The 20,416-nt window shown below is 38.5% G+C and overlaps 1 protein-coding gene across 4 annotated transcripts in view; it reads right to left on the bottom strand.

Annotated features, from left to right (window-relative positions):
- Nucleotides 1-20,416, bottom strand: part of ankrd52 (ankyrin repeat domain 52) — a 43,768-nt gene that overhangs the window by 10,059 nt on the left and 13,293 nt on the right. For 2 of the 4 annotated variants that reach the window (XM_012956354.3, XM_012956355.3), the window contains exons 6-27: nucleotides 20,306-20,393; nucleotides 19,582-19,724; nucleotides 18,883-19,095; nucleotides 16,711-16,789; nucleotides 16,504-16,618; nucleotides 13,853-13,935; nucleotides 13,652-13,769; nucleotides 12,589-12,657; nucleotides 11,764-11,904; nucleotides 10,847-10,924; nucleotides 10,082-10,193; nucleotides 9,875-9,946; nucleotides 9,194-9,395; nucleotides 7,521-7,608; nucleotides 6,453-6,570; nucleotides 5,012-5,231; nucleotides 4,834-4,921; nucleotides 2,592-2,675; nucleotides 2,181-2,326; nucleotides 1,758-1,840; nucleotides 896-978; nucleotides 328-419 (exon numbers count right to left, since the gene is read on the bottom strand). In XM_012956354.3, coding sequence (XP_012811808.1) covers nucleotides 328-419; nucleotides 896-978; nucleotides 1,758-1,840; nucleotides 2,181-2,326; nucleotides 2,592-2,675; nucleotides 4,834-4,921; nucleotides 5,012-5,231; nucleotides 6,453-6,570; nucleotides 7,521-7,608; nucleotides 9,194-9,395; nucleotides 9,875-9,946; nucleotides 10,082-10,193; nucleotides 10,847-10,924; nucleotides 11,764-11,904; nucleotides 12,589-12,657; nucleotides 13,652-13,769; nucleotides 13,853-13,935; nucleotides 16,504-16,618; nucleotides 16,711-16,789; nucleotides 18,883-19,095; nucleotides 19,582-19,724; nucleotides 20,306-20,393 — 2,515 coding nt within the window. 4 annotated transcript variants of the gene reach the window in all.

Raw genomic sequence — 20,416 nt, 5'->3', positions numbered from 1 at the left:
CTAATAATAAAAATGATTCTGCCATTTAAAACCACATCGCTTAATGTATGTTTGATACTCTGCAGTAGACTTTCAGCCCCGTTTCCTTGACAGAGTTATTACAGTCTGAAATACATTTCTGCTTAAAACTTGTTTGTTAAATATTAGGGCTTGCAGCTAAATATGCTGTGTCTGCTAATAATGAGTAGGGCTCATAATTTCTAAAAAGCATCTACCCCTGAAGAGCAGCCATGAGTAGGAATGCTGTTGCTCCTGCATGGGTGAAAACATGGCAAGAAACACTTGTCTTATTAAACAAGGGAATAAGAAAACGTGTAATGGTCTCACCTTCTTCATCCACAGCCAACACAGTGGCCCCTCTTGTAAGCAAAGCTTGGACGACCGATGCCAGCCCATTGCGAGCAGCAATGTGAAGAGGCCTGGGAAAGGATCAGAAAAATAAATATCAGGAGCGTACAATTTTACAATTTAAATTGTCAAAATCATTGATTACATCACAGCATAAATCTACTCAGAGATCTTAAATGGCTGCAAAACCAGCTTGCATTTTTGTACTTCAATCTTATTACTGTGGCTTTTGCATTTAGTTATGGCAAAATGTTTTTTTAATAAGATAACATAAGGTTATTTATTGCAATATTTAAACATGAACATATCACATACCTGTACATGAAGGCACAGGAAACAGTTTGTTTTACTAACTAAACAGAATTTTAGGGGAACATGCTAGATTATACATATTGTTCCTGTGGGTCCCTCCTCCAAGAAACTCACTTCATAATCTTAAAGGCTTTGCATTACATTATAAAATATAACAGATCAACCAAGAAAACTAATTGGAAAATAAGAAAAAAACAGGGAAAAAAAACCTGCATCATTCATTAACACAACTCACATCTGCAGCATGCTGTTTGTTGCATTGATAAGGCCAAGGTCCCGGGTCTCCCCTAGAAGCAGCAAAGCACACTTTTCATGTCCCTAGAAATAAAGATATTGTAAATAAGGATACTACAAAAGAACCTTTTTATATAGTTTAAAAGTCTGCCCTAATATCCGAACTGAAAAGAATAGTCAAAATGCATGTCAGAACAAGCCTTATTCATTTAGCCATTTTACTAAAAAAGGGGTTACATTGACACTTAAGTTTAGTTAGCAAGTGAGAGTAGTAACTGGAAATCATTCTATTAAAAGTCCACTAACATCTATTTTTTCACAGTAGCTTCAGAAAGGTGCTTTCCTGCTTGATGATGATCCTATGCACAAAGACAGGTCTGTTTTGAATTTGTTCAAATGGTAGGGAAAGAAGCTGAGAAAATTGCACAGGACACTAAACTCAACTGTATATCTCACTAATGCTGTTGTGATTGAACAGAACCACCAAGAAGAGTAAACACTATTATAGCAGCAAAGGGATGCCCAACTTATTAATGCTCATACAGGTATTACAGAATGAGGTTAGGCAGGTAGATACATACTCACAGTCTAAAGGTTACTCTAAGTTCTGTAGGAAAAATTTAAATATAAAAAACACAAGTGCTGTAAGATGAAAAAGTCAGTCTTTCCACAGGGGCAACACCTTTTGTTTTTGCTTACTGCAAAAACAAAAGGCATTGACTTTCTTGAAAAACAAGAAAGTCAATGCTGCTGTTACTTCTGAAAGCTGTCATTTAAGTTATAATATTGAACAGTGATATTTAATATACTAGTACCTCGACAGGGAGAAAGTACCCCATACGCAACTAGATAAGCATAATTACCTTGCTGCAGGCTAGGTGAAGCGCAGTGTTCTTGTTGATATCCATCACAGTTAAATCCGCCTTCATGTGAAACAGCAGGAACTCTACAACATGAATGGATAGAGAATGACATGATGTTTTAATCAAGTAAAAAGGATGAACATATTAAAGTGTATATATATATATATATATATATATATATATATATATATATATATATATATATATATATATATATATATATATATATATAGCAAGACAATGAGCCGCACACGCAGGGACTTTTTTAGAAAACAAAAAATTTCTTTAATGAAAACGATCCAACGTTTCGAGCACCAACTGTGCTCTTCCTCAGGGAAAAAAATATATATATTTATTTATTTTTTTTTTTTTTTTTATCTCAAAACACTGAGGACCTATATATAACACAAGAAGTACAATTACCAACTGCTGCAGTCCTTCCATTTTCTGCTGACATCATCAGAGGTGTCCGACCAGAGAGGTCTGTGGCATTGACCTCAGCCTGGTGGTGCAAGAGTAGTTGTAAACCGTTCACATTGTCAGCAAATGCTGCAGCATGAAGAGGAGTCCTGCGTCAAAAAAAAAAAAAAAAAATTACATTATGTGCTGCTGTTAGACTGCCTGGGAACCTCTGCTATAAGTGAAGAAAATTTCCCTTTAAAATATATAAAATGCCAACATATTCAGCAGCATTGTACAATAAATGGGTGTTTACATTAAACAAAAACAACAAATTAAAAAAAAAAAGTATATTGGGCCCTAATATGTATTAGTTAAGAGCTTATCTTCACATGTATTACAGCATTAACAGAAACCAGAAAAAAAGAAACTAACCTCCCTTTGGCATCTCTGCTATTCACAATCTTGGCACCCAAAGCTTCTACCAGTAGGTCAGCCGTACCATCTTGGCTGTTAATTCTGCAAGAAGAAAACAAATACCAGTTGGGTAAAGCCAGAAAGCAGAGCCAGTGGAACTCTGTTTATTTCCATTTTGATCAAGTGTCCTGTTACTGTGGACAGGAGCTTTAAACTAGAGCAGGGGTCCCAAACCTTTTATACACATGAACCAAATTCAAATGGAAGGTTTTTTGGAAACACCACAAAAAAATGTTCGGGGGTGCCAGATAAGAGCTATGGGTGGATATTTGGTAGTCCCTATGTGGACTGGCAGCCTATAGGAGTTTTGTTGGACAGTACACCTAGTTTTTATGCAACCAAAACTGGTCTCTAAGTAAAAAATCCAAGAATAAGCACCTTGCTTTGATGCCACCAGGAGCAACATTCAAAGGCTTTGTGAGACTCACAAGCCACTGGTTGGGGATAGCTGAACTAGAGGTACCCTTGTGTCCCCCAGTTAACACAAGAAATAGCTGCCAACATTTCCCAATTTCTTTGGATGCACTGAATGCATAATAATTTGAAATATAACAAATATTGATTTCTTTGCAATAAATTGTCTGAATGCTAAACACAAACCCTAATTTGCTTATTCAAATTGGCAAAATGAAAAAAAACAGAAAAAAAAATAGTGGTATTACATGATTTAAAGGAACAGTAACACCAAAAAATGAAAGTGTATAAAAGTAACTAAAATATAACGTGCTATGTAGCCATGGAGGCAGCCATTCATAGGAGAAAAGGCACAGGCACATAGCAGATAACAGATAAAATACTATTGTATTCTACAGAACTTATCTGTTATCTGCTATATAACTTGTGCCTTTTCTCCTTTTTTCCAGCTTGAATAGCTGCCCCCGTGGCTACACAGCAGCTTATTATATAAATTATAGTAGTGTTACTGTAGCAAACACACCAGTTTTACCAGTGCAGGGCAACAGTGCATTATATTTTTATTACTTGAAAGCTTTCATTTTTGGGTGTTACTGTTCCTTTAAGAGTTTTGATTTGGACCACGTGAACATGTAGGATTCATCTGATTCTGCAAAAAATGTGGGGACATGGCCTTAATTTGTCCCCCAGAGCAAGCAGCATTTTGCACTAAAGGAAAAGTAACACCAGGAAAGTCCAGCCTAACTGGCTGAATGCAAAAGAACAGACATAAAATAACACAAATTAGGGCTCCTTCTTAGATGAAAAGATTTTTACATGTACAGGAAATAAATATGTTCAAATCAAATACATTTTTGGTGTTGTTAAAAGCATCTAGTTTGGAGTATTAATCCAAACTAACTTGACATTACACCCAATTCCTGGTAAAACTTACTCTTTTCTATCCAACTCGCATCCTAAGGGTGAATGATATCAGTAGTATTTAAGTAGTGATGATAAAAATTTAGGGTGGTAATATGGGTTGCTTCTCACTATTGGCAACAGTAAGTCTTGATTAGCTCCCATGACCATCTGCAATACTTTATGGATCAAAACCTACTCCATCCCCATGAAAAGTACACTCATGCAACAAAGCATTTTATTTCTTATTATCGCTCTCATTCCCTACCATCATTAGTCAATCTCACTAGTTAAGGGACAAATACAATTTACCTTGCCTAATTTTACAGAACTACATCTGCTAGACTGTCATCTGAATTGCTTAAAGTGATACAGATACTAAAAAAAACAAACAAAAAACTCCCCTAAAAATATATAAATAGTTACATGAAGTTCTTAAACCTGACTTTCTCAACAAGTCAGTTTGAATTTCTAACACTGACAGACTAGTCCAGAACAAATATGAAAGCACCTTTACAAAGGAACATTGGATTGGAAAGGTAATGTAAAAGCATTGGTCAAATACTTGTTTGGCAAACTTGTAAAGCTTATGCAAAGACAGTGTTACAATACATGTAAAAAAAAGGTATACTTTCTGGTGTCTGTGTCTTTAAGGTTGTCTAGGCATGCTAAATCCAATCACATGATTAATTTCCTTCAGTACAGCTGAACACTGGCTAAAAAATGTATAGATCCAACTTTTAGTAGATAAGATATGTTTCACTATTTCATATGGTAGAAATATTTGGTGGTCCATAAGATCTAAAGCTTGGAAACATACTTAGCTACAAGTAGGCACATTAAATCTTTATGCTTGACATTGCACCCAATTCCTGGTAAAACTTACACTGCACAGTGCAAAGGGGTAAAAGGGTTTCCTTCGAGGTATGCAAATGGGTTGTGTTCAAGTAACAGTTCCAAACAATCTTCGTGCCCTGTCCAGTACAACACACAAAAAGAGCAACAGTTACAAAAAGTAACAAAGAATAACTGTAACATAGAAAACTTTGGTTATTTAATCTTACCATTGTAAGCAGCCCAGTGCATGGGAGTATATCCATTATAATCCACCACTGCATCCAGTGGGTCTGTTGAAAGAGCAGCCTGCAAATACACATGCACTAAGGTAGCGTGTCCACAAGCTGCAGCAAAGTGAATAGGTGTGCGTCCCTTGAAATCCCGACACAGCACAAAGGCATCATGTTCCATCAAGGCTCCCACGCAATCCTCACAGCCTGTAACTGACTGTTGAAGACATGACGGTAAATGTTATATTTAAAAGACGTAAAGCAAACAAAAGAGGCAAGCTATTACCACAGAATGGGTCATATCTTATTCATATATATCAGGCATTTTGCACAACATCTCATGTGCCATAAACTGTATAGTACTTAAATGAGGCACATGTGGTAATTTTGTGTTACTCTAAAAAACATTTTTTAACACAACAATAAACAGTTGGATTTCTAAAAACCAACAGTACTTGCTATTACTGCAAACTCAGTCATAAAATATAAATGAATAGCCAAAGGACAGAACACCAAATCATACATAATAATAATGTTGATGGTTTTTCGCTGAGAGGGCTGCTTTTGTAAGTAATTGTGATCCAAAATTCCTAAACCCGACTGTTTTGCCAAACTGACTGTCCCTTTTCAACTGGTCAGGTATAGCTTCTAATGCTAATGGCCTCCAGCTGGACAAATATGGCAGGCCCTTCATAGAGGAACATGGGGGGGGGGGGGGGGGGGGGAAATCAGACGGAATGTAAAAGCATGGGGCAAATACTTTATGGCGAAATTATGATTCCATTTATGGTGTCACTAAGGAGCGAGTTAGTCACCTGCAATAGATCTCCGCTATGGTGGATGACTAACTGCTTCAAAATGCCCTTTTAACAGCAACAATACGAGTTGCCAACTAACTCACTCCGAGGAACATTAGCCTAAACCAGGGCTGTCCAACAGGCAGCCCGCGGCACCCCTCTGTGTGGGTCACCTGTCTGGCTGCTGTGACTGCTTACCTTTGTGTAAGCTTTAAATGGTATCAGTACTGAGATTAACTGGCCCCCTGCATTGTTCACACCTCAGATTCAGGCTGTAATCCCCTGTATTGTTTCTACATGTAATACCCTGTGCTGTTCACATCTTTTAATTCGTGCATTGTTCACCCCCATACTCTGCCTGCCCTATGCTGTGTGTGTGTTCCATACAGGCAGAGTATGGCACACACAGGCAGCAGAATTGTGCCTGTGTGTGCCATACTCTGCCTGCCCTATGCTGCCTGTGTGTGCCATTCTTTTACAAAATTGCACAAAACTTCCTCCTGCAGGCAACATCTATGCATTGCTTTGTTTTTCTGAAGTTCTTTTCACCGGAGGTTTCCTTAATTGCAGATGGAAAGGCATAGCAGATTTTTTGTGGGGACATTGGCCTAGTGGTTTAACCCTTGCTTCTGGCTGCTCACCGCTCTGTGAAGTGTGGTCCTCCCCTTTTTATCTCCTGCATCCACAGTTGCCCCTTTCTCCAGCAGCAGATGAGCACAGTCAACATGACCATTCATCACAGCAAGCATGAGTGGAGTTCTGAAAAAGAGACTTTATTTATATAACACCCCATTGCAGTAGTATCATAAGAGAAACAAACTAGAGAACCAAGAGGATTCCTTTGTCAACTAGTCAACTAGTTACAAGGTGATTATTATGGCCTGAGTAAATCCGGTGACTTGAGCCTACTAATTTCAGGTCTTTCAGAATATTAAGCAAAATGCTGATGCATTAGGTGTGAAATTTCTAAAATAGATACTGGGGATAAACAAATCCCACAGGGTGGCAGCAAGTTCCCTCTGAATATATACTACTACCCTAAGAAAGTTAAGCAGAAGAAAATACAGTAATGCAGTCAAAGCAGACATTAACAATATGAAAATGAAGACTCTTTCTTACAGTTATCCCTATTAAGGTGTGATTGGTTGATCTCTTGGAATAATTGTAATGACCTAGTATTGGTGTCCACAAGTCTACAAGGTTATTATAAACAATCATCATGAGATGAAAGCTCTACATAGAGGCTGTATGATAATATACTTGAGGCCAGGCCAAAATATGAGTTTGCCATAAAAACTATTTTTCATCTGAAATCAGAATTGTTGCTCCATAATGGCAATATACAATATAATTAGCTAGAGAGCATGATATTTCTTCTAGACCCATTAATTACCAACCTATTAACTATAAAGATAGTGTGTTTACCCTCTGGTTCTAACCTAGAACAAATAATGCTAATAATTCTATATTCCTGATCTTTTCAGATCAGCTGACATTATCCCACCATGGATTTAATGAGACTTCCAACAATACTCTATACTAAATGACTAATTTGCATTGAGGGAGATGTTACGTGGTAAAAAGTATATACTGTAAGATAAGTAAACAGTTTAATATGCGTTATGCCTCTTTTTAGCCTAAGAATGGATTAACATTATCATTTTGCAAAGTAACTGCTGTCAAGCTGGATTTGTACAATAATAACTTACTGCCCATGAGCATCCATCACATCAGTAATATCCGGTCTCTCGCTGCAGTCAATCAGCAGGTGCAGGCAATCAATGTTCCCAGAGGCAGCTGGTAGATTGAAAATAAAAATGGTTTAAAAAAAAAGATTCTAAACGATATCTCCATTTCACTATATTGTTGTTTTCTTTAATAACATGGCAAATATTAAAGGAGACATATTGGATAAAAATGGGAAAAACCCTAATTATGTAGGCAATTATGAATAATATACGGTGCTGGTTTCACTTTGTGCTAAAAATTAATCCTATCTGTAACAATGGCCCCTTTACTGGAGCTCCCTATAGATCCTATCACTTCTCTGTCAGAGTTTGAAATGGAGAGAGGGCGTGTCCTAACGGTCCCTGCCAGAGGCACAGTAGGAGGGGGAGAGCCAATCATAGCCCTGCACTCACACAAGCAAAGACAGGCTTCAGTTCCCTATCAGGTCAGCCTAGCTGCTGATTGGTTCCTATCTTATAGTGCAGTGTACGGAGGGCCGCCGGCTCCCCAGCTCATCCAGAGAATTCAGCAAGCAGGAAGTGGAACAGATGGGCGGGACTAGTGGAGTTTTGGTGGAATTTCTCAATAAATCAGTCTGAAATACAACTTTTTTTAAGCTCATTCCTTCTATATCTAGAGGAGTATAATTCACTGGTAGATTCTTAATTTTTATAGGATAGGTCTCCTTTAACACCAGAAAAGATTTTTAGATCACAACAAAGGGAATTGCTTACTGATAGGTGCTTTTTAAGGATGTGTCTGAGTGTAATTTATTTTAATAATTGAAGAGTTTTAAAGGAACAGTAACACAAAATTTCCACTTTAAAGATATCAATTCTATATACTTTTATTAAGGTATGTAACCTTAAAAAAATGCAATATTGTAAGTGGTTTTTTAATAAATTACATTGCCACTGACTTACTGGGCCAAGAGGCGATATGGCGATGGGGTAGACTTCCGGTTTAATCCGGCAGTTGATTTAGTGCATTCTTTGAAGTACTTTTTAAAGTGATTAATGGGCACTAGTGATCTGGCACAGAGAGGGAAAGGAGACGGACCTTTTCTCCTCTTTTGATGCGTCTGCGTGCCTGTTAGGAGGAGCGCTGCCAGAGCCTGCACGGGGAAAGGGAGGGGGTGTAGGGGGAATTCAACAGAAGCAGGCTACGAGACTTGGGAGAGATGTGCTGCCTGAGCTCAGTAAGTCTTTGGTAAAGTCATTTTTTTAAAAAAAAAACCCCACATATACTATTGCAATCTTTCTATTGTATATTTGCTAATAAAAGTATTTAGAAAGGATATACTGAATGTAAACATTTTGTGTTACATTTCCTTTAAACTGCCCTTGCACATGCCACTTTTTATCTTTAGCTCAGTAACAGGCAGGCTGTTTGGAGCAAATGAGTTCGATATGACAAGCTTGAATGACACTTACACAACTATTAAACATTTGTGAGTATATGATTTCGGCTACTGTGGGTCCCTAATTTAACTTCTTGGTTTTGGGCTTTTCAACCTTTGAGAGTCTAGCATAGAGTACTAGAAATTTTCAGTGGAGGAATTAGCTAAGCTGTCAAAGGGGCATTTATAGGAAGAACTTGCTACGACCAGATTATCTGCTTCCTTATTGCATCGGGTATCATTTGAGACACTTACCTGCTGCATGCAGTGGTGTCCACTTCTTCCTGCGGTCCTTTATAAGAGGTGAGGCACCATGGCTGGTCAGAACACTAACACAGTCTGTGGATCCCCTCTCTGTGGCGAGGTAAAGCGCAGTGCGGCCCTTGTGGTCACATACGTCCAAATTCACCAGCGTCTCCGCCAGAGTTTTTAGGGCATCGCAGTGACCATTGAAGGCCTGCAAAATCAGTCAATTAAAACAAAATTACCTGTTTTTGTTACCTAAATTATCTAGTGAGTCTGTTGCAGCACTGGTTTCAGTTAAATTCCAGTTCATTTCAAGTTTCTACTTCTCAGCACAATATATAGACATTCTACATGATGTTCTGAACACCAAAATTAAACTTCATAGTTAAATACAACAACTTTAAAACTTGTGACATTATGATACATTATGATACATACAAGATATGCATATTACACAAATGCCATGATGTACTAGAATATTTAAGGACACACTGTGGAAAAAGTTGTAGCAAATTATCAGGAATGGCCAAATTCAATCTGAATGGTTAGAAAAGTTACTAGTTGATTGATCTAGCTGCTACAAGTCAAATAATGAAAGCTACTTACTCACTGGATATAAAATAAATTAAAATTGCCCATTTAAAACACTTTCAGGGGCCAAAAAACCCCACATATTTATGAAAGACTTACAGCTAAGTGCAAAGGGCTAACTGGTACAGTGCTTTCCACATCCTCCAGGCAGTTAAAGGACATCTCCAGGAGCTAAAACAAATAATAAAACAGGTACAAGTTCCAATGAGAGAAAAAAAAAACCAAATTATGAAAGATTACATAACATAATTTTTGACACTAATGACAGCATAGAATGCGCCTTGCATTTTTGAGTGACAGACTCACCAGTTCCAAATTCTGTCTGTTACCGTATGCAGCGGCATAGTGAACAGCACTATATCCCTGTTTATCACGAAGTGAAGGGTCCGCATTGTTATCCAGCAAGTATTCTAAGCAGCTGGAAAAAATAGAAAGCTACAATAAGTCCACTATTTTTTTGGCAATGAAGATTTCATCCTGCTCTAGGTCTTTATAGGCTACCCCCCCCCCCAAAAAAAAAAAAAAGGTGGTGCATACGGTCACAGATCTCTAAGCAAAAACCATACTACAACTGTGGGGCTCTTACCACAAAATCCCAGAAAAACACATTAGTTTCACTGAAATTAGAGGGGGGAAAAAGTTTGGCAAACATGACCTATTCATCAAATACCCTCTCATGGTTTGACACCATCCCCTCATGTCTACAGAGAGCCAGAATGGAAAGGATTTGTTGTCAAACTTCAAATGATTTATACATCAACAACATATTAGTCTCTCATACTAACCAACAACTGAAAAGAAAATCCCACACATACCAATTTAGATATTACGAGACAAATATTACAAAAACATTAAGCTCTAAATAACAATACTGGAAAACTGTGAATTATAAAAGCACAGTGCAAGGTTTTAAAGTAGTGATACAGAATCACTTAAAAAACTGGTTTAAAGATCTGGTTCAAAAAGGATTTTGAGGAAGGCTGCATGATACAAGCTTTATAAATAGTGCTCTCTGCATCACAACTATAGTATAGGCACAAAAGCGGAGGGGAATCTACATGCACAACTCACAAGAAAGCCTCCTTCTGGCGCGAGGCTTTCAGCAGCTCTTCCTCTGGCTCCTGGCTCGTTCCAGAGTGTGTATCCACTCTGAAGAGACATAGTGAGGACATGAGTGAGGAGCAATCCCCTACATAAATGTATGCACTGATCATAACACACCTGATTAATATGCCTATAACTCAGTATACATATTAAAAGGAGTCAAATGGTTATCTCCACTCTCCAAATCCCTTCAGAATCTACAGTCTATTTACACTGATGGAGATGCAAAGTCTGCTAATCACAGCGCAAGCAAGACATCATATGGTCATATTTAAGGGTAAAAAACAAACTTGCCATAGTTTGTGGAAGGAATATTTCACTAGGCTCTATAGCCTAGAATAGTGTCCTAATATATAGTGTTTTTACAGGCTTATGTACCAAGAGATAAAAATGAGTTTGGCCACTGATAAAAGGGAATGTGTACTTCTTGCCTTTTTAAATAACCCACATATTAATGTCAGATGCAGCCAGACAGTAAAGATAGAGGTGCCTGCAACCTGTTACCAGTGGTGTCAGTGATGCACTGCCAAGTGACATTCTGTGGCAGCTTAGCATGGACAGAGCATGCACAACAGCCCGAAACATGTTGTGTGCTGTGGTTTGAATAAAGGCTGAAGCAGTTCATCTGAGTGAAGGTGCTCTCTTCTTTTACTGTGATTGGGGATTGATGCATTGTGCAGTGTGAGCAAGTAAGGCTGAGCGTTTATATATTCAATTTTCTAGAGCATGCACTTGGACATTTACTCAAGGGAGGCAGACAAAGAGCTATGATAGGGGTAAATTATGGTGCACTTTGTGCATGCATATTTTACAAATTGTTGCTTCTAAGGAAGTAAATTGCCCTTTAAAATTCTATCATGTTAGGCAAGTTCTATTATACTCACCTCCTGTAGGTGTCTGAAGCAGCAGCATAGTGTAAGGGGGTGCAGCCTTTATAATCCGCTTCATTAATACTGGCTCCAGCTGTGACCAAACTCACTATGCACTGGTAGCTGCCATTAGCAGCAGCATAGTGCAATGGAGTCCTATGGAATGGAATAATAGTAATAAGTTAATAACACTGATGAAAGCATTTTCATCACGTACACACAATTTTATATGAACAAATGAGAATGCAGCTTCAGTTATGAACAAAAATCGGTTTGGGGCTAAGGAAATCAGCTTCAACTGCGCATGCTCAAGCAGGCTCAGTGTCAGCGGTGAGACCCTAAGCTTCTCTGACTGAACAGGAGACGGCTTCCTGGTACGCAGCTGTGCTGCTCTGCATTTTTAGGTTGGGGTTTGTGATAGGGGCAGTTTTTAAAGTTACAGAGTATGCAACAAGGGAGAGGTGAGGGGGGTGTCAAGGCAGGGCACTTAATGAGACTTTTATAACTGGGGGGGTGTAGTTCTCCTTTAAAGGCTATGTGGAGTATTCTCTGTTGGCTGCTAAGTACTCTTGACTTAGAACTGTGTAACACTGCAAGTAAAGGTCAAAAAATATTCTCTACTGCATTCTTTCAGGGTAAAATCTGACTAAACAGTGATGCCAGGCAGTTTCCAATTAATTCAATAAGATGTGCTAGTGGCTTATCCTCCAGTTTCCAGTTCAACTAAAAAGCAGAGGAAATGCCACAAATGGCAGCAGCCTAATGACAGCTGGAAAAAAGATTAAAAAAAATAGGATTCTTTATAACGCAGCTCCCGAAGACAAAGCATTTGATTCTTACCGTCCAAATTTATCCCGCCTCTTCAAATCAGCACCGCTGCTTGACAGTAAGTTAAGACATTCTACATTTCTGAAATTCAACACAGAATACAGTTACACAATGTGCAACAAAAGAATGTGACAGGTTAAAGAGATGTTGTTTCTCTATCCTATAAAATCAAAGCATATATCATGTACGTATGGGTTGCCCCGAATCCAAGCCTTTTTCGCAGGATTTGGATGTGACTTAAAGGAGAAGTAAACTTAAAAACTAAGTAAGCTTTATCAGAAAGGTCTGTGTAAATACAGCCATGAGCACTCACAGAAATGCTGCACTGACTTTTTTTTTACTCACTCCCCCCCCCTTAGGAATGCGGATCTGAGCCAATCAGTAGGAAGCTGACTCAGTCTTACAAACTGAGCATGTTCACTTGGTCAGGGTGTCTGTGCAGGAGTGAGGCATTATGGGAACTTTCTTTACAAAGCTCAGCGTTTTTTCTTCCCGTTTGGCTTCTGATCATCTGGACGGGAGAAATATGGGGAGACTTAAGGGCACTATTGAGACAACTGAAGGTATGCCTGCAGCTTGAGATTAACTCTTTATTAGCCTTTCCTTCTCCTTTAATCCAAGTGCTTGGCTGAAACAAAGTAGATTGGTTTATATGTGATGATGGTTCATGATATTTGTTCAACATGGTCTTAAATTGCAAACGAACTTATCAATTTGGAGTACTGTCAATTTGAAGAGATTGAGTCCCCAGCCTGTGTTAGATGGCCACATCGGCCGACATTTTTTGCAAGCCCTGCTCGTGCCTGAAAGATTGCCTGTCCCTCACTAGTCTTAATAAAACACTGACTGTGCACTTCTGCAAATAAACAATTGATTTTTTCAGACCCAGCTAGCTTTTCATCCAATTTAGTAGAAGATTTTATGGGGAGAACATAACCTTTTACTTTAACTCTCATTTCTGACAAACACCAATCTTGCTCCATTATAAGCTACTTTTATTATCAGTATGAAATTATTACTATGACCATGTTTAATAGTCCCAACTGCAATGCATTTTCTTTTACCCAGCTCTTACCCGCCTGAAGCAGCAGCGTGGAGGCAAGTCCTCCCGAGGTTGTCAGGTGTGTTGATATCAAAGCCTGCAGACAGCACATGTTCATTGCTGAGCGAGGACACAATGCTGTACAACTGACCTGAAAGAAAGAAAGTATACATATAAAAAGAATTGGCCATTATAGAAATTTTAGATTGAGTGAGAAGAGCCTAGCATATTTACCTGAGGAAAGCAGCTTACGACAACAGTCTGAGAACCCAAAGAGAACAGCTAAGTGCAGGGGAAACATGCCATGTACTCCACGCCTGTGAAGATAAATCAGTTACCACAAAAATACATACAGTACATTTTTGGAATATATTTGCAAGACCACAAATGATTTAAGAAATAGTGTCTTTCTGGCCCATGGGTGTTTACTATGCATGTCCATATTCTGTTTAATGCATCATGGCTGACAGGGAACACAAACGTTTCTAAACTTTTGTTTATAGATACAAAGTAATGGTGAAATTAAGCAGCCACAGACAGACATTCCTGGATGGTTTGACATAACCCTATATAGAATTTTGGAGCCCAAGAAGTGATTCAAGGGGGTACCTAGAAAAAAAAAACAACCTGCCAACACTTCACCCAAACAACTGTGTAATGCTACAAAAGAAAAGATGGCGTGCTACAGCTCAAAATATGTATATTAAAAAAAAAAAAAAAAAAAAAGGGAGGTGCATGTCCCATACAGAGAAAGTATTCCTCTTCACATAAAGCAACTGACCTGCATAGTCTGGTTAAATAATACTATCATGGTACATTATGGACACAGGTAAAACTTTTATATATACACCTCACAGCAACAACTTTTTCTTTAATCTGAGGAAATTCAGGTCAATCTGCAGCTATAATTGTTAAACTGATCACCCTTTAGATGTTGTTGATTTAAAGCTGAAATAATGCTCTTTTATCCCCTTCTTTCTTAGGGAACCAGGTCAGATACAGGCAAATGCTTGCGCTGGGTCACAATGCCTCCTATACTGGGGCTAAGGATGAGGCTTATAAATACAGTAGGGACAATAAAATATTGAACTTGTCAATGCTTTTCTCAGTAAATAAATTTCTAATGGGGCTACTGAAATGAAATTTACACCAGATGTCAGTAACAACCCAAGTAATCCACACATACAAAGAAATCAAAACAAATAAATAATAAAATTAAGTTATGTGTAATAAATTGGAACGATACAGGGAATAAGTATTGAACGCATGAAGAAAAGGAGGTGCAAAAAGGCATGGAAAGCCAAGAAACCCGCTGAAATCTGTCAGTATTTAGAAAGCAATCCTGCCTCCAATCAGTGCAAATTAATATTAGCTGGTTTAGTCCTAACTGATGGCCTATAAAATGTTTCTCATAATCAAGGTATCACATAAAAAGTATCTCATGATGAGTAAAAGCAAAGAGCTCTCTCAAGACCTTTGCAACATTATTGTTGCAAAACATACATATATGTTGCATTGGTTATAGACGTATTTCTAAGTATCTGAATGTTCCCGCGAGCACCGTTGTGGCCATAATCCAGAAGCAGGAAGAACATCATTTCACCCTAAACCGGCCACGACCAGGTGCTCCTCTCAAGATTTCTGACAGAGGAGTCAAAAGAATAATTAGAAGTGTTGTCCAAGAGCCTAGGATCACTCGCAGAAAGCTTCAGAAAGGCATTGTATAAGCAGGTACAGTTGTTTCAAAGAAAACAATAAGTAATGCACTCAATCGACATGGCCTCTATACTGCACCAAACTCCACTGCTGAAGAAAAAGCATGTTGAAGCTTGTTTAAAGTTTGCTGCACAACATTTGGACAAGACTGAAATTCTGGGAGAATATAGTCTGGTCAGATGACTCTGACTGACTCTTTGGATGTCATTGCACACACCATGTTTGGAGGAGAAATGGCACTGCACATCACCCCAAAAACACCATACCAACCAAGCTTGAAGGTGGGAACATCATGGCGTGGGGCTGTTTTTCTGCATATTCCAATTAAAGGAAGGATAAATGGAGAAATGTACCAGGACACTCGATAAGACAGTGATCCCAAACACACAGCCAATGAAATGCTCAACTGGTTTCAGAGAAAGAAAATAAAGTTGCTAAAATGGCCCAGTCAATCACCTGACTTGAATCCAATTAAAAATCTATGGAAAGAACAGAAGATCGGAGTTCATAGAAGAGGCCCCTGGAAACCTTCAAGATTTGAAGACAGTTTGTGTGGAAAAATGGGCCAAAATCACACCTGAGCAATGCATGCAACTAGTTTCTCCATACAGGAGGCAGCTTGAAGCTGTGATTACCAACAAAGGCTTTTCTACTAAGTATTAAATACATTTCAGTAAGCGTGTTCAATACTTATTCTTTGTGTCATTCCACTTTACTACACAACTTCTTTGTATGTGTGAATTACTGGGGTTGTTCCTGACATCTGGTGTAAACGTCATGTCATTAGCCCCATTAGAAATATATTTACCGAGAAAAATATTAACACGTTAAATACTTATTTTCCCTGATGTATGTGGGAGTTTTAGAGGAGCATTCTTGTTTTCAATCAGGCGCTATATTCATAACCTGTTACTAAATAACTACTACAGCAAAAGCTTGAAAAACAGATTTGACCCAACATTTTTTTTTTTTAAATATTTAAAAAACAAAAGCAAAAAAAAACAAAAAAAAAACTGGAGGCAACCACCATAGCTTTGCATCATTACAGAAACGGACAAGCAAGTCATCTTATTGGCCCATGTATGGTGCCCTCCTAACAATTATGTACAATCAAAAAGTTAAAAGCTAAAAAACTGTGCTACTTCAAGTGGCAATCATGTGATCCTTACCTTGCAGTATCAGCACCATTTGTCATCAATGTGCTAATTAGCAGCTCATGCCCATATCTAGCAGCGACATGCAAAGGGGTATTGCCATATTTATCAGCACAGTCAATTTCACCACCTGTAGGAAAAGACAACACAAGCCACATTAAATCAGTTGAATACATAGTCCCTAATCAAAGAGAAGAGCAGATGCTTGAAGAAGACACATACCATTCTGTATTAGAATCTGGGAGCGTGTAAACCTTCCATGAATTGCAGCCATGTGCAAAGGGCTTTTCCCTTCTTTACTCTGTACAAAAAAATACAAAGCAGAAAGTTGGACGAACAAGCTATATTATCTGTAGAAAAGATTCACTAAAGTCAGGAGGTATAATAGGAAATTCCTAAAAAATAAACCTAAAAGGTTTCTATCATCCCACACATCATATTACCTTTTCTTATAATCGGACCTTCTCTAAATCAACATTCCAGGATGCTCTTGACCCTTAAACATGCTTAAGTTTAAGGGTTATCTGAAAGTTAGGACAAGAGAGGTCTGCATGCTAAGGCCTTTGCTAGTCCATGGCTGGCACCTAAAAAGTTACTGGGTACTTGGAGCCCCTTGGAATTGTTCAATAAAACCATGCATGCTTTTAAATTACACTGGATTTTCTGAAATGCTGGTTAATTTTACTAAAAACACAAAGATGGTTGACAAGTCATTTGGGGTTTGGTCAATTAATTAGCTAAACCATGTATGTTTAATTTCCCAGGAAATAACACACACACACACACACACACAATCAACAGATCTTACAGCACATAACTGCTATATCTTAAAGGAGAAGGAAAGGTAAAAACTAAGTAAGCTTTACCAGAAAAGTCTAGGTAAATTCACAGAAAAGCTGCACTGTGTCCTCTATCAAAAGAAACACAGGATTTCTCGTCTCCTTTGTAATCATGATCTTTGATATCTGACTTTCTCTCTCAGAAAAAATCCTTCATTCCAGGGGCCAGAGTCTGGGCAGCTCTCTCCCTTCTCCCCCCTCCCATAAAAATTCATAAAAAACTCACTCCCCCCTCCCTTAGGAATGTGTAATCTGAGCTACGCACACCAAGAGCTATAGCAGGAAGCTATTAAGCCCAAGCTAAAATGGCAGCTGCTATCTTTAACAAACTGAGGGAGATCCTAGGGCTGTTTACTTGGGTATGGTAAAGCCTTCTGCAGATTAAATATAGCATTCTAGGTGGCACTGATGTGGCAAATCCTTTAGAGATACCAGAAATTAAGCTTTTTTTACATATATTATAACGTCTTTCCATGCTATTTATAATATTTGGCTTAAGAAGTATTTGCCAGATACTTTTACATTACACTCTCTCTCATCCACTGCCCCTCAAATAGGTCACCTCCAGGTAGTGCAATCTTTTAAATACCTTGGGATGGTTTTACACTGACTGGAAAACATTTTAAGGAAAAAAAAAAAAAAACCAAACACCAATAGTACGATCCTTGACTTCTAAAATAGAAGTCTGGCAGAACCTACTCCTCTCCCTGTCAGGAAGAGTTAATATATTTAAAATGGTGTTCCTCCCCCAAATTTTATACGCTCTACATAATTCCCCTATTGTACCACCCATTCCAAAAGTTTAATCATGTGGATTCCACATACACTATAAGACCACTGTACCTACACTTACAGTCATGCAAGCATTTAAGCAAGCTCTCAAACATGACAAAAATGTGTTCCCAGTTTGGCCGCCCTGAACTCTGCTGTGGGGCAATGGGTCCCTCCCACACTTTACCACTTTGACAGATACTAGGGTCTGGGCTATCTGGGGAATAAAACATCTGCAGGACATCATAGGGAATGGTAAACTAAAGCAATTTTAAGCTCTACGAGAAAGCTACCAATTGCTTGAGCAGATGTTTTCTGGTATTTACAGCTCAGGCATGCCACATTCTACGTTTCTGGGGAGAAGTGGTGAACTATATTTCTGTAGCTCTGGACTTTTCACACATTAAATCGCCTCTCGAGTGCCTGCTGGGATTACCTGTGACTCAGACAAAGCACTAAGCTTTGCTACCTTAAACTCCTTTACTATGCTACAAGAGCAATTTTGTTTTAGTGGAAGTTTACCGCACATCCTTTCCTTGTCTTCTGGCAAAAGCTTGTGAACGGCACTCTTCCCAGTCAAAAACTGATGTACTTGCTAAGAGGCTGTTCGAGGCCCCATGAATTAAACTATCTAATCCCCCACAGACCCTGACAACTGTATGCTATACAGGCTCCATTGGCAAACCTGTTCCTGTCATCTCTCTCTGTTTTCCTTCTGTTCTATCTTTTGTTGTATAAGTTTAAACCGCAAAAATAAAAACTTAAATATAAAAAAAATTATTACCTGGAAGTTGACATCAGCCCCATTGTTGACAAGCAGCTCCAGACATAGGGCCCCATTGGTGGAGACAGCAGCAAAGTGAAGTGGGGTGAAACCCTTTTCATTGGGCTGGTTGACATTGGAGCCATAATTTACAAGTTCATTGGCAACAGCATCTTGACCCATGTAACAAGCAATGTGCAATGCAGTGTTCCCGAAAGCGTTAGGCTCATCAATCTTAAATAAAGAACATTACAGGTTACAGAATACTGATACTATCTGTAGACTGCGCTCTCAACCAAACTTTTTTTACATGTATTTTTCCAAAAAAAAGGGATAAGAATTCAACTATTTACACTTTAGGCCATCAAGATATATTCTTTATACTTTAAAAGGGAAAAAAGTGTTTTTCCACTGCTTGTTATAAGGAGAATGTCACAATGGCTTTTGTATGTTTTGTTCAAGTAATTATTCCCAGGGATACAGACCTGACTGTCCCATTATTAAAAGCTTTTCTTAAAACGGAACTGGTCCACTGTTCTTTACTACCAAGAGTTTCAGAGAGGAAAAGATTGGCAAGTATATGTGTGTATCAAACACCATCTCTCTAGTGTGAGCCAACATAGAGAAAGCATCACATATTTTAACAATATGTCTCAGATCTTGAAATTCCTCAGTAGTAAACAGTTAATGTCATAGAAGATGGAACAATTTAATTTTTACCTCCACACCAAGTTTCAGCAGGTACTTCACCACATCAATTTGCCCACTAGATGCCGCTGCATGAAGTGGCGTGTAACCCTTCTTGTCCTTTGACATAGCATCTGCACCCCGGGATATCAGCAGCTTTGCAATCTCCAGTAGACCTACATGGGGAGAGAAAAAAAAAAAAAAAAAACAGTTTACATAGCCATCATTCCATAAAATATAGGTCACACTAGGGGACAGTATGTGCAAGACCCCCCTGACAGTCAGAGCAATAAGTAATTTGGGCATGACTGCATGAGGTGCAGACTAGTTGGATTTGGCTATTTATAGACAGAACCATGGCAAAAGATGCATCTGGTTAGTATTTTAAACACTCTCCATTTCACTTATAACAATGCATTATAAGTTTGCAGGACCGCGAAAAAAAAAAATGGTGTAACATTTGTTAAGCAGTCTATTGCTTTAATTATTCTTCCGAGGCAAAAAAAACCCACCAAAAAAAACCAAAGAAATAAGCATCTTTTTACTAAGTGACAGAAGCAGAATAAAACCAGTGAAACGCACTTGTTAGGAAGCAGATTTACTTAATTATTAAGGGTCTGAAGACATGAAAATGAGTTCGCCATTCAGACATCAACAGGAATGGTCCTTCCAGTGCCAACAACCCAACTGGTACTATCCCTTATTGTAATTGCTTTTATCCCCATCTAAAATGAATAAATCTGACCCGAAGACTTACCCAAGAATGAAGCATAAATTATGGGGTGTCGCTCTTTTTTGTCACATATGCTGTGATGGGCCCTCTTGTTCAAAAGCATGACCACCATCTGCAGAGAATAAGTGAATCACA

This window comes from Xenopus tropicalis, chromosome 2, assembly GCF_000004195.4.
Source record: "Xenopus tropicalis strain Nigerian chromosome 2, UCB_Xtro_10.0, whole genome shotgun sequence".
NCBI classification, from domain to species: Eukaryota; Metazoa; Chordata; class Amphibia; order Anura; family Pipidae; genus Xenopus; species Xenopus tropicalis.
Note: the sequence above shows the minus strand (reverse complement) of the source record. Positions and strands in the feature narration are given on the sequence as shown.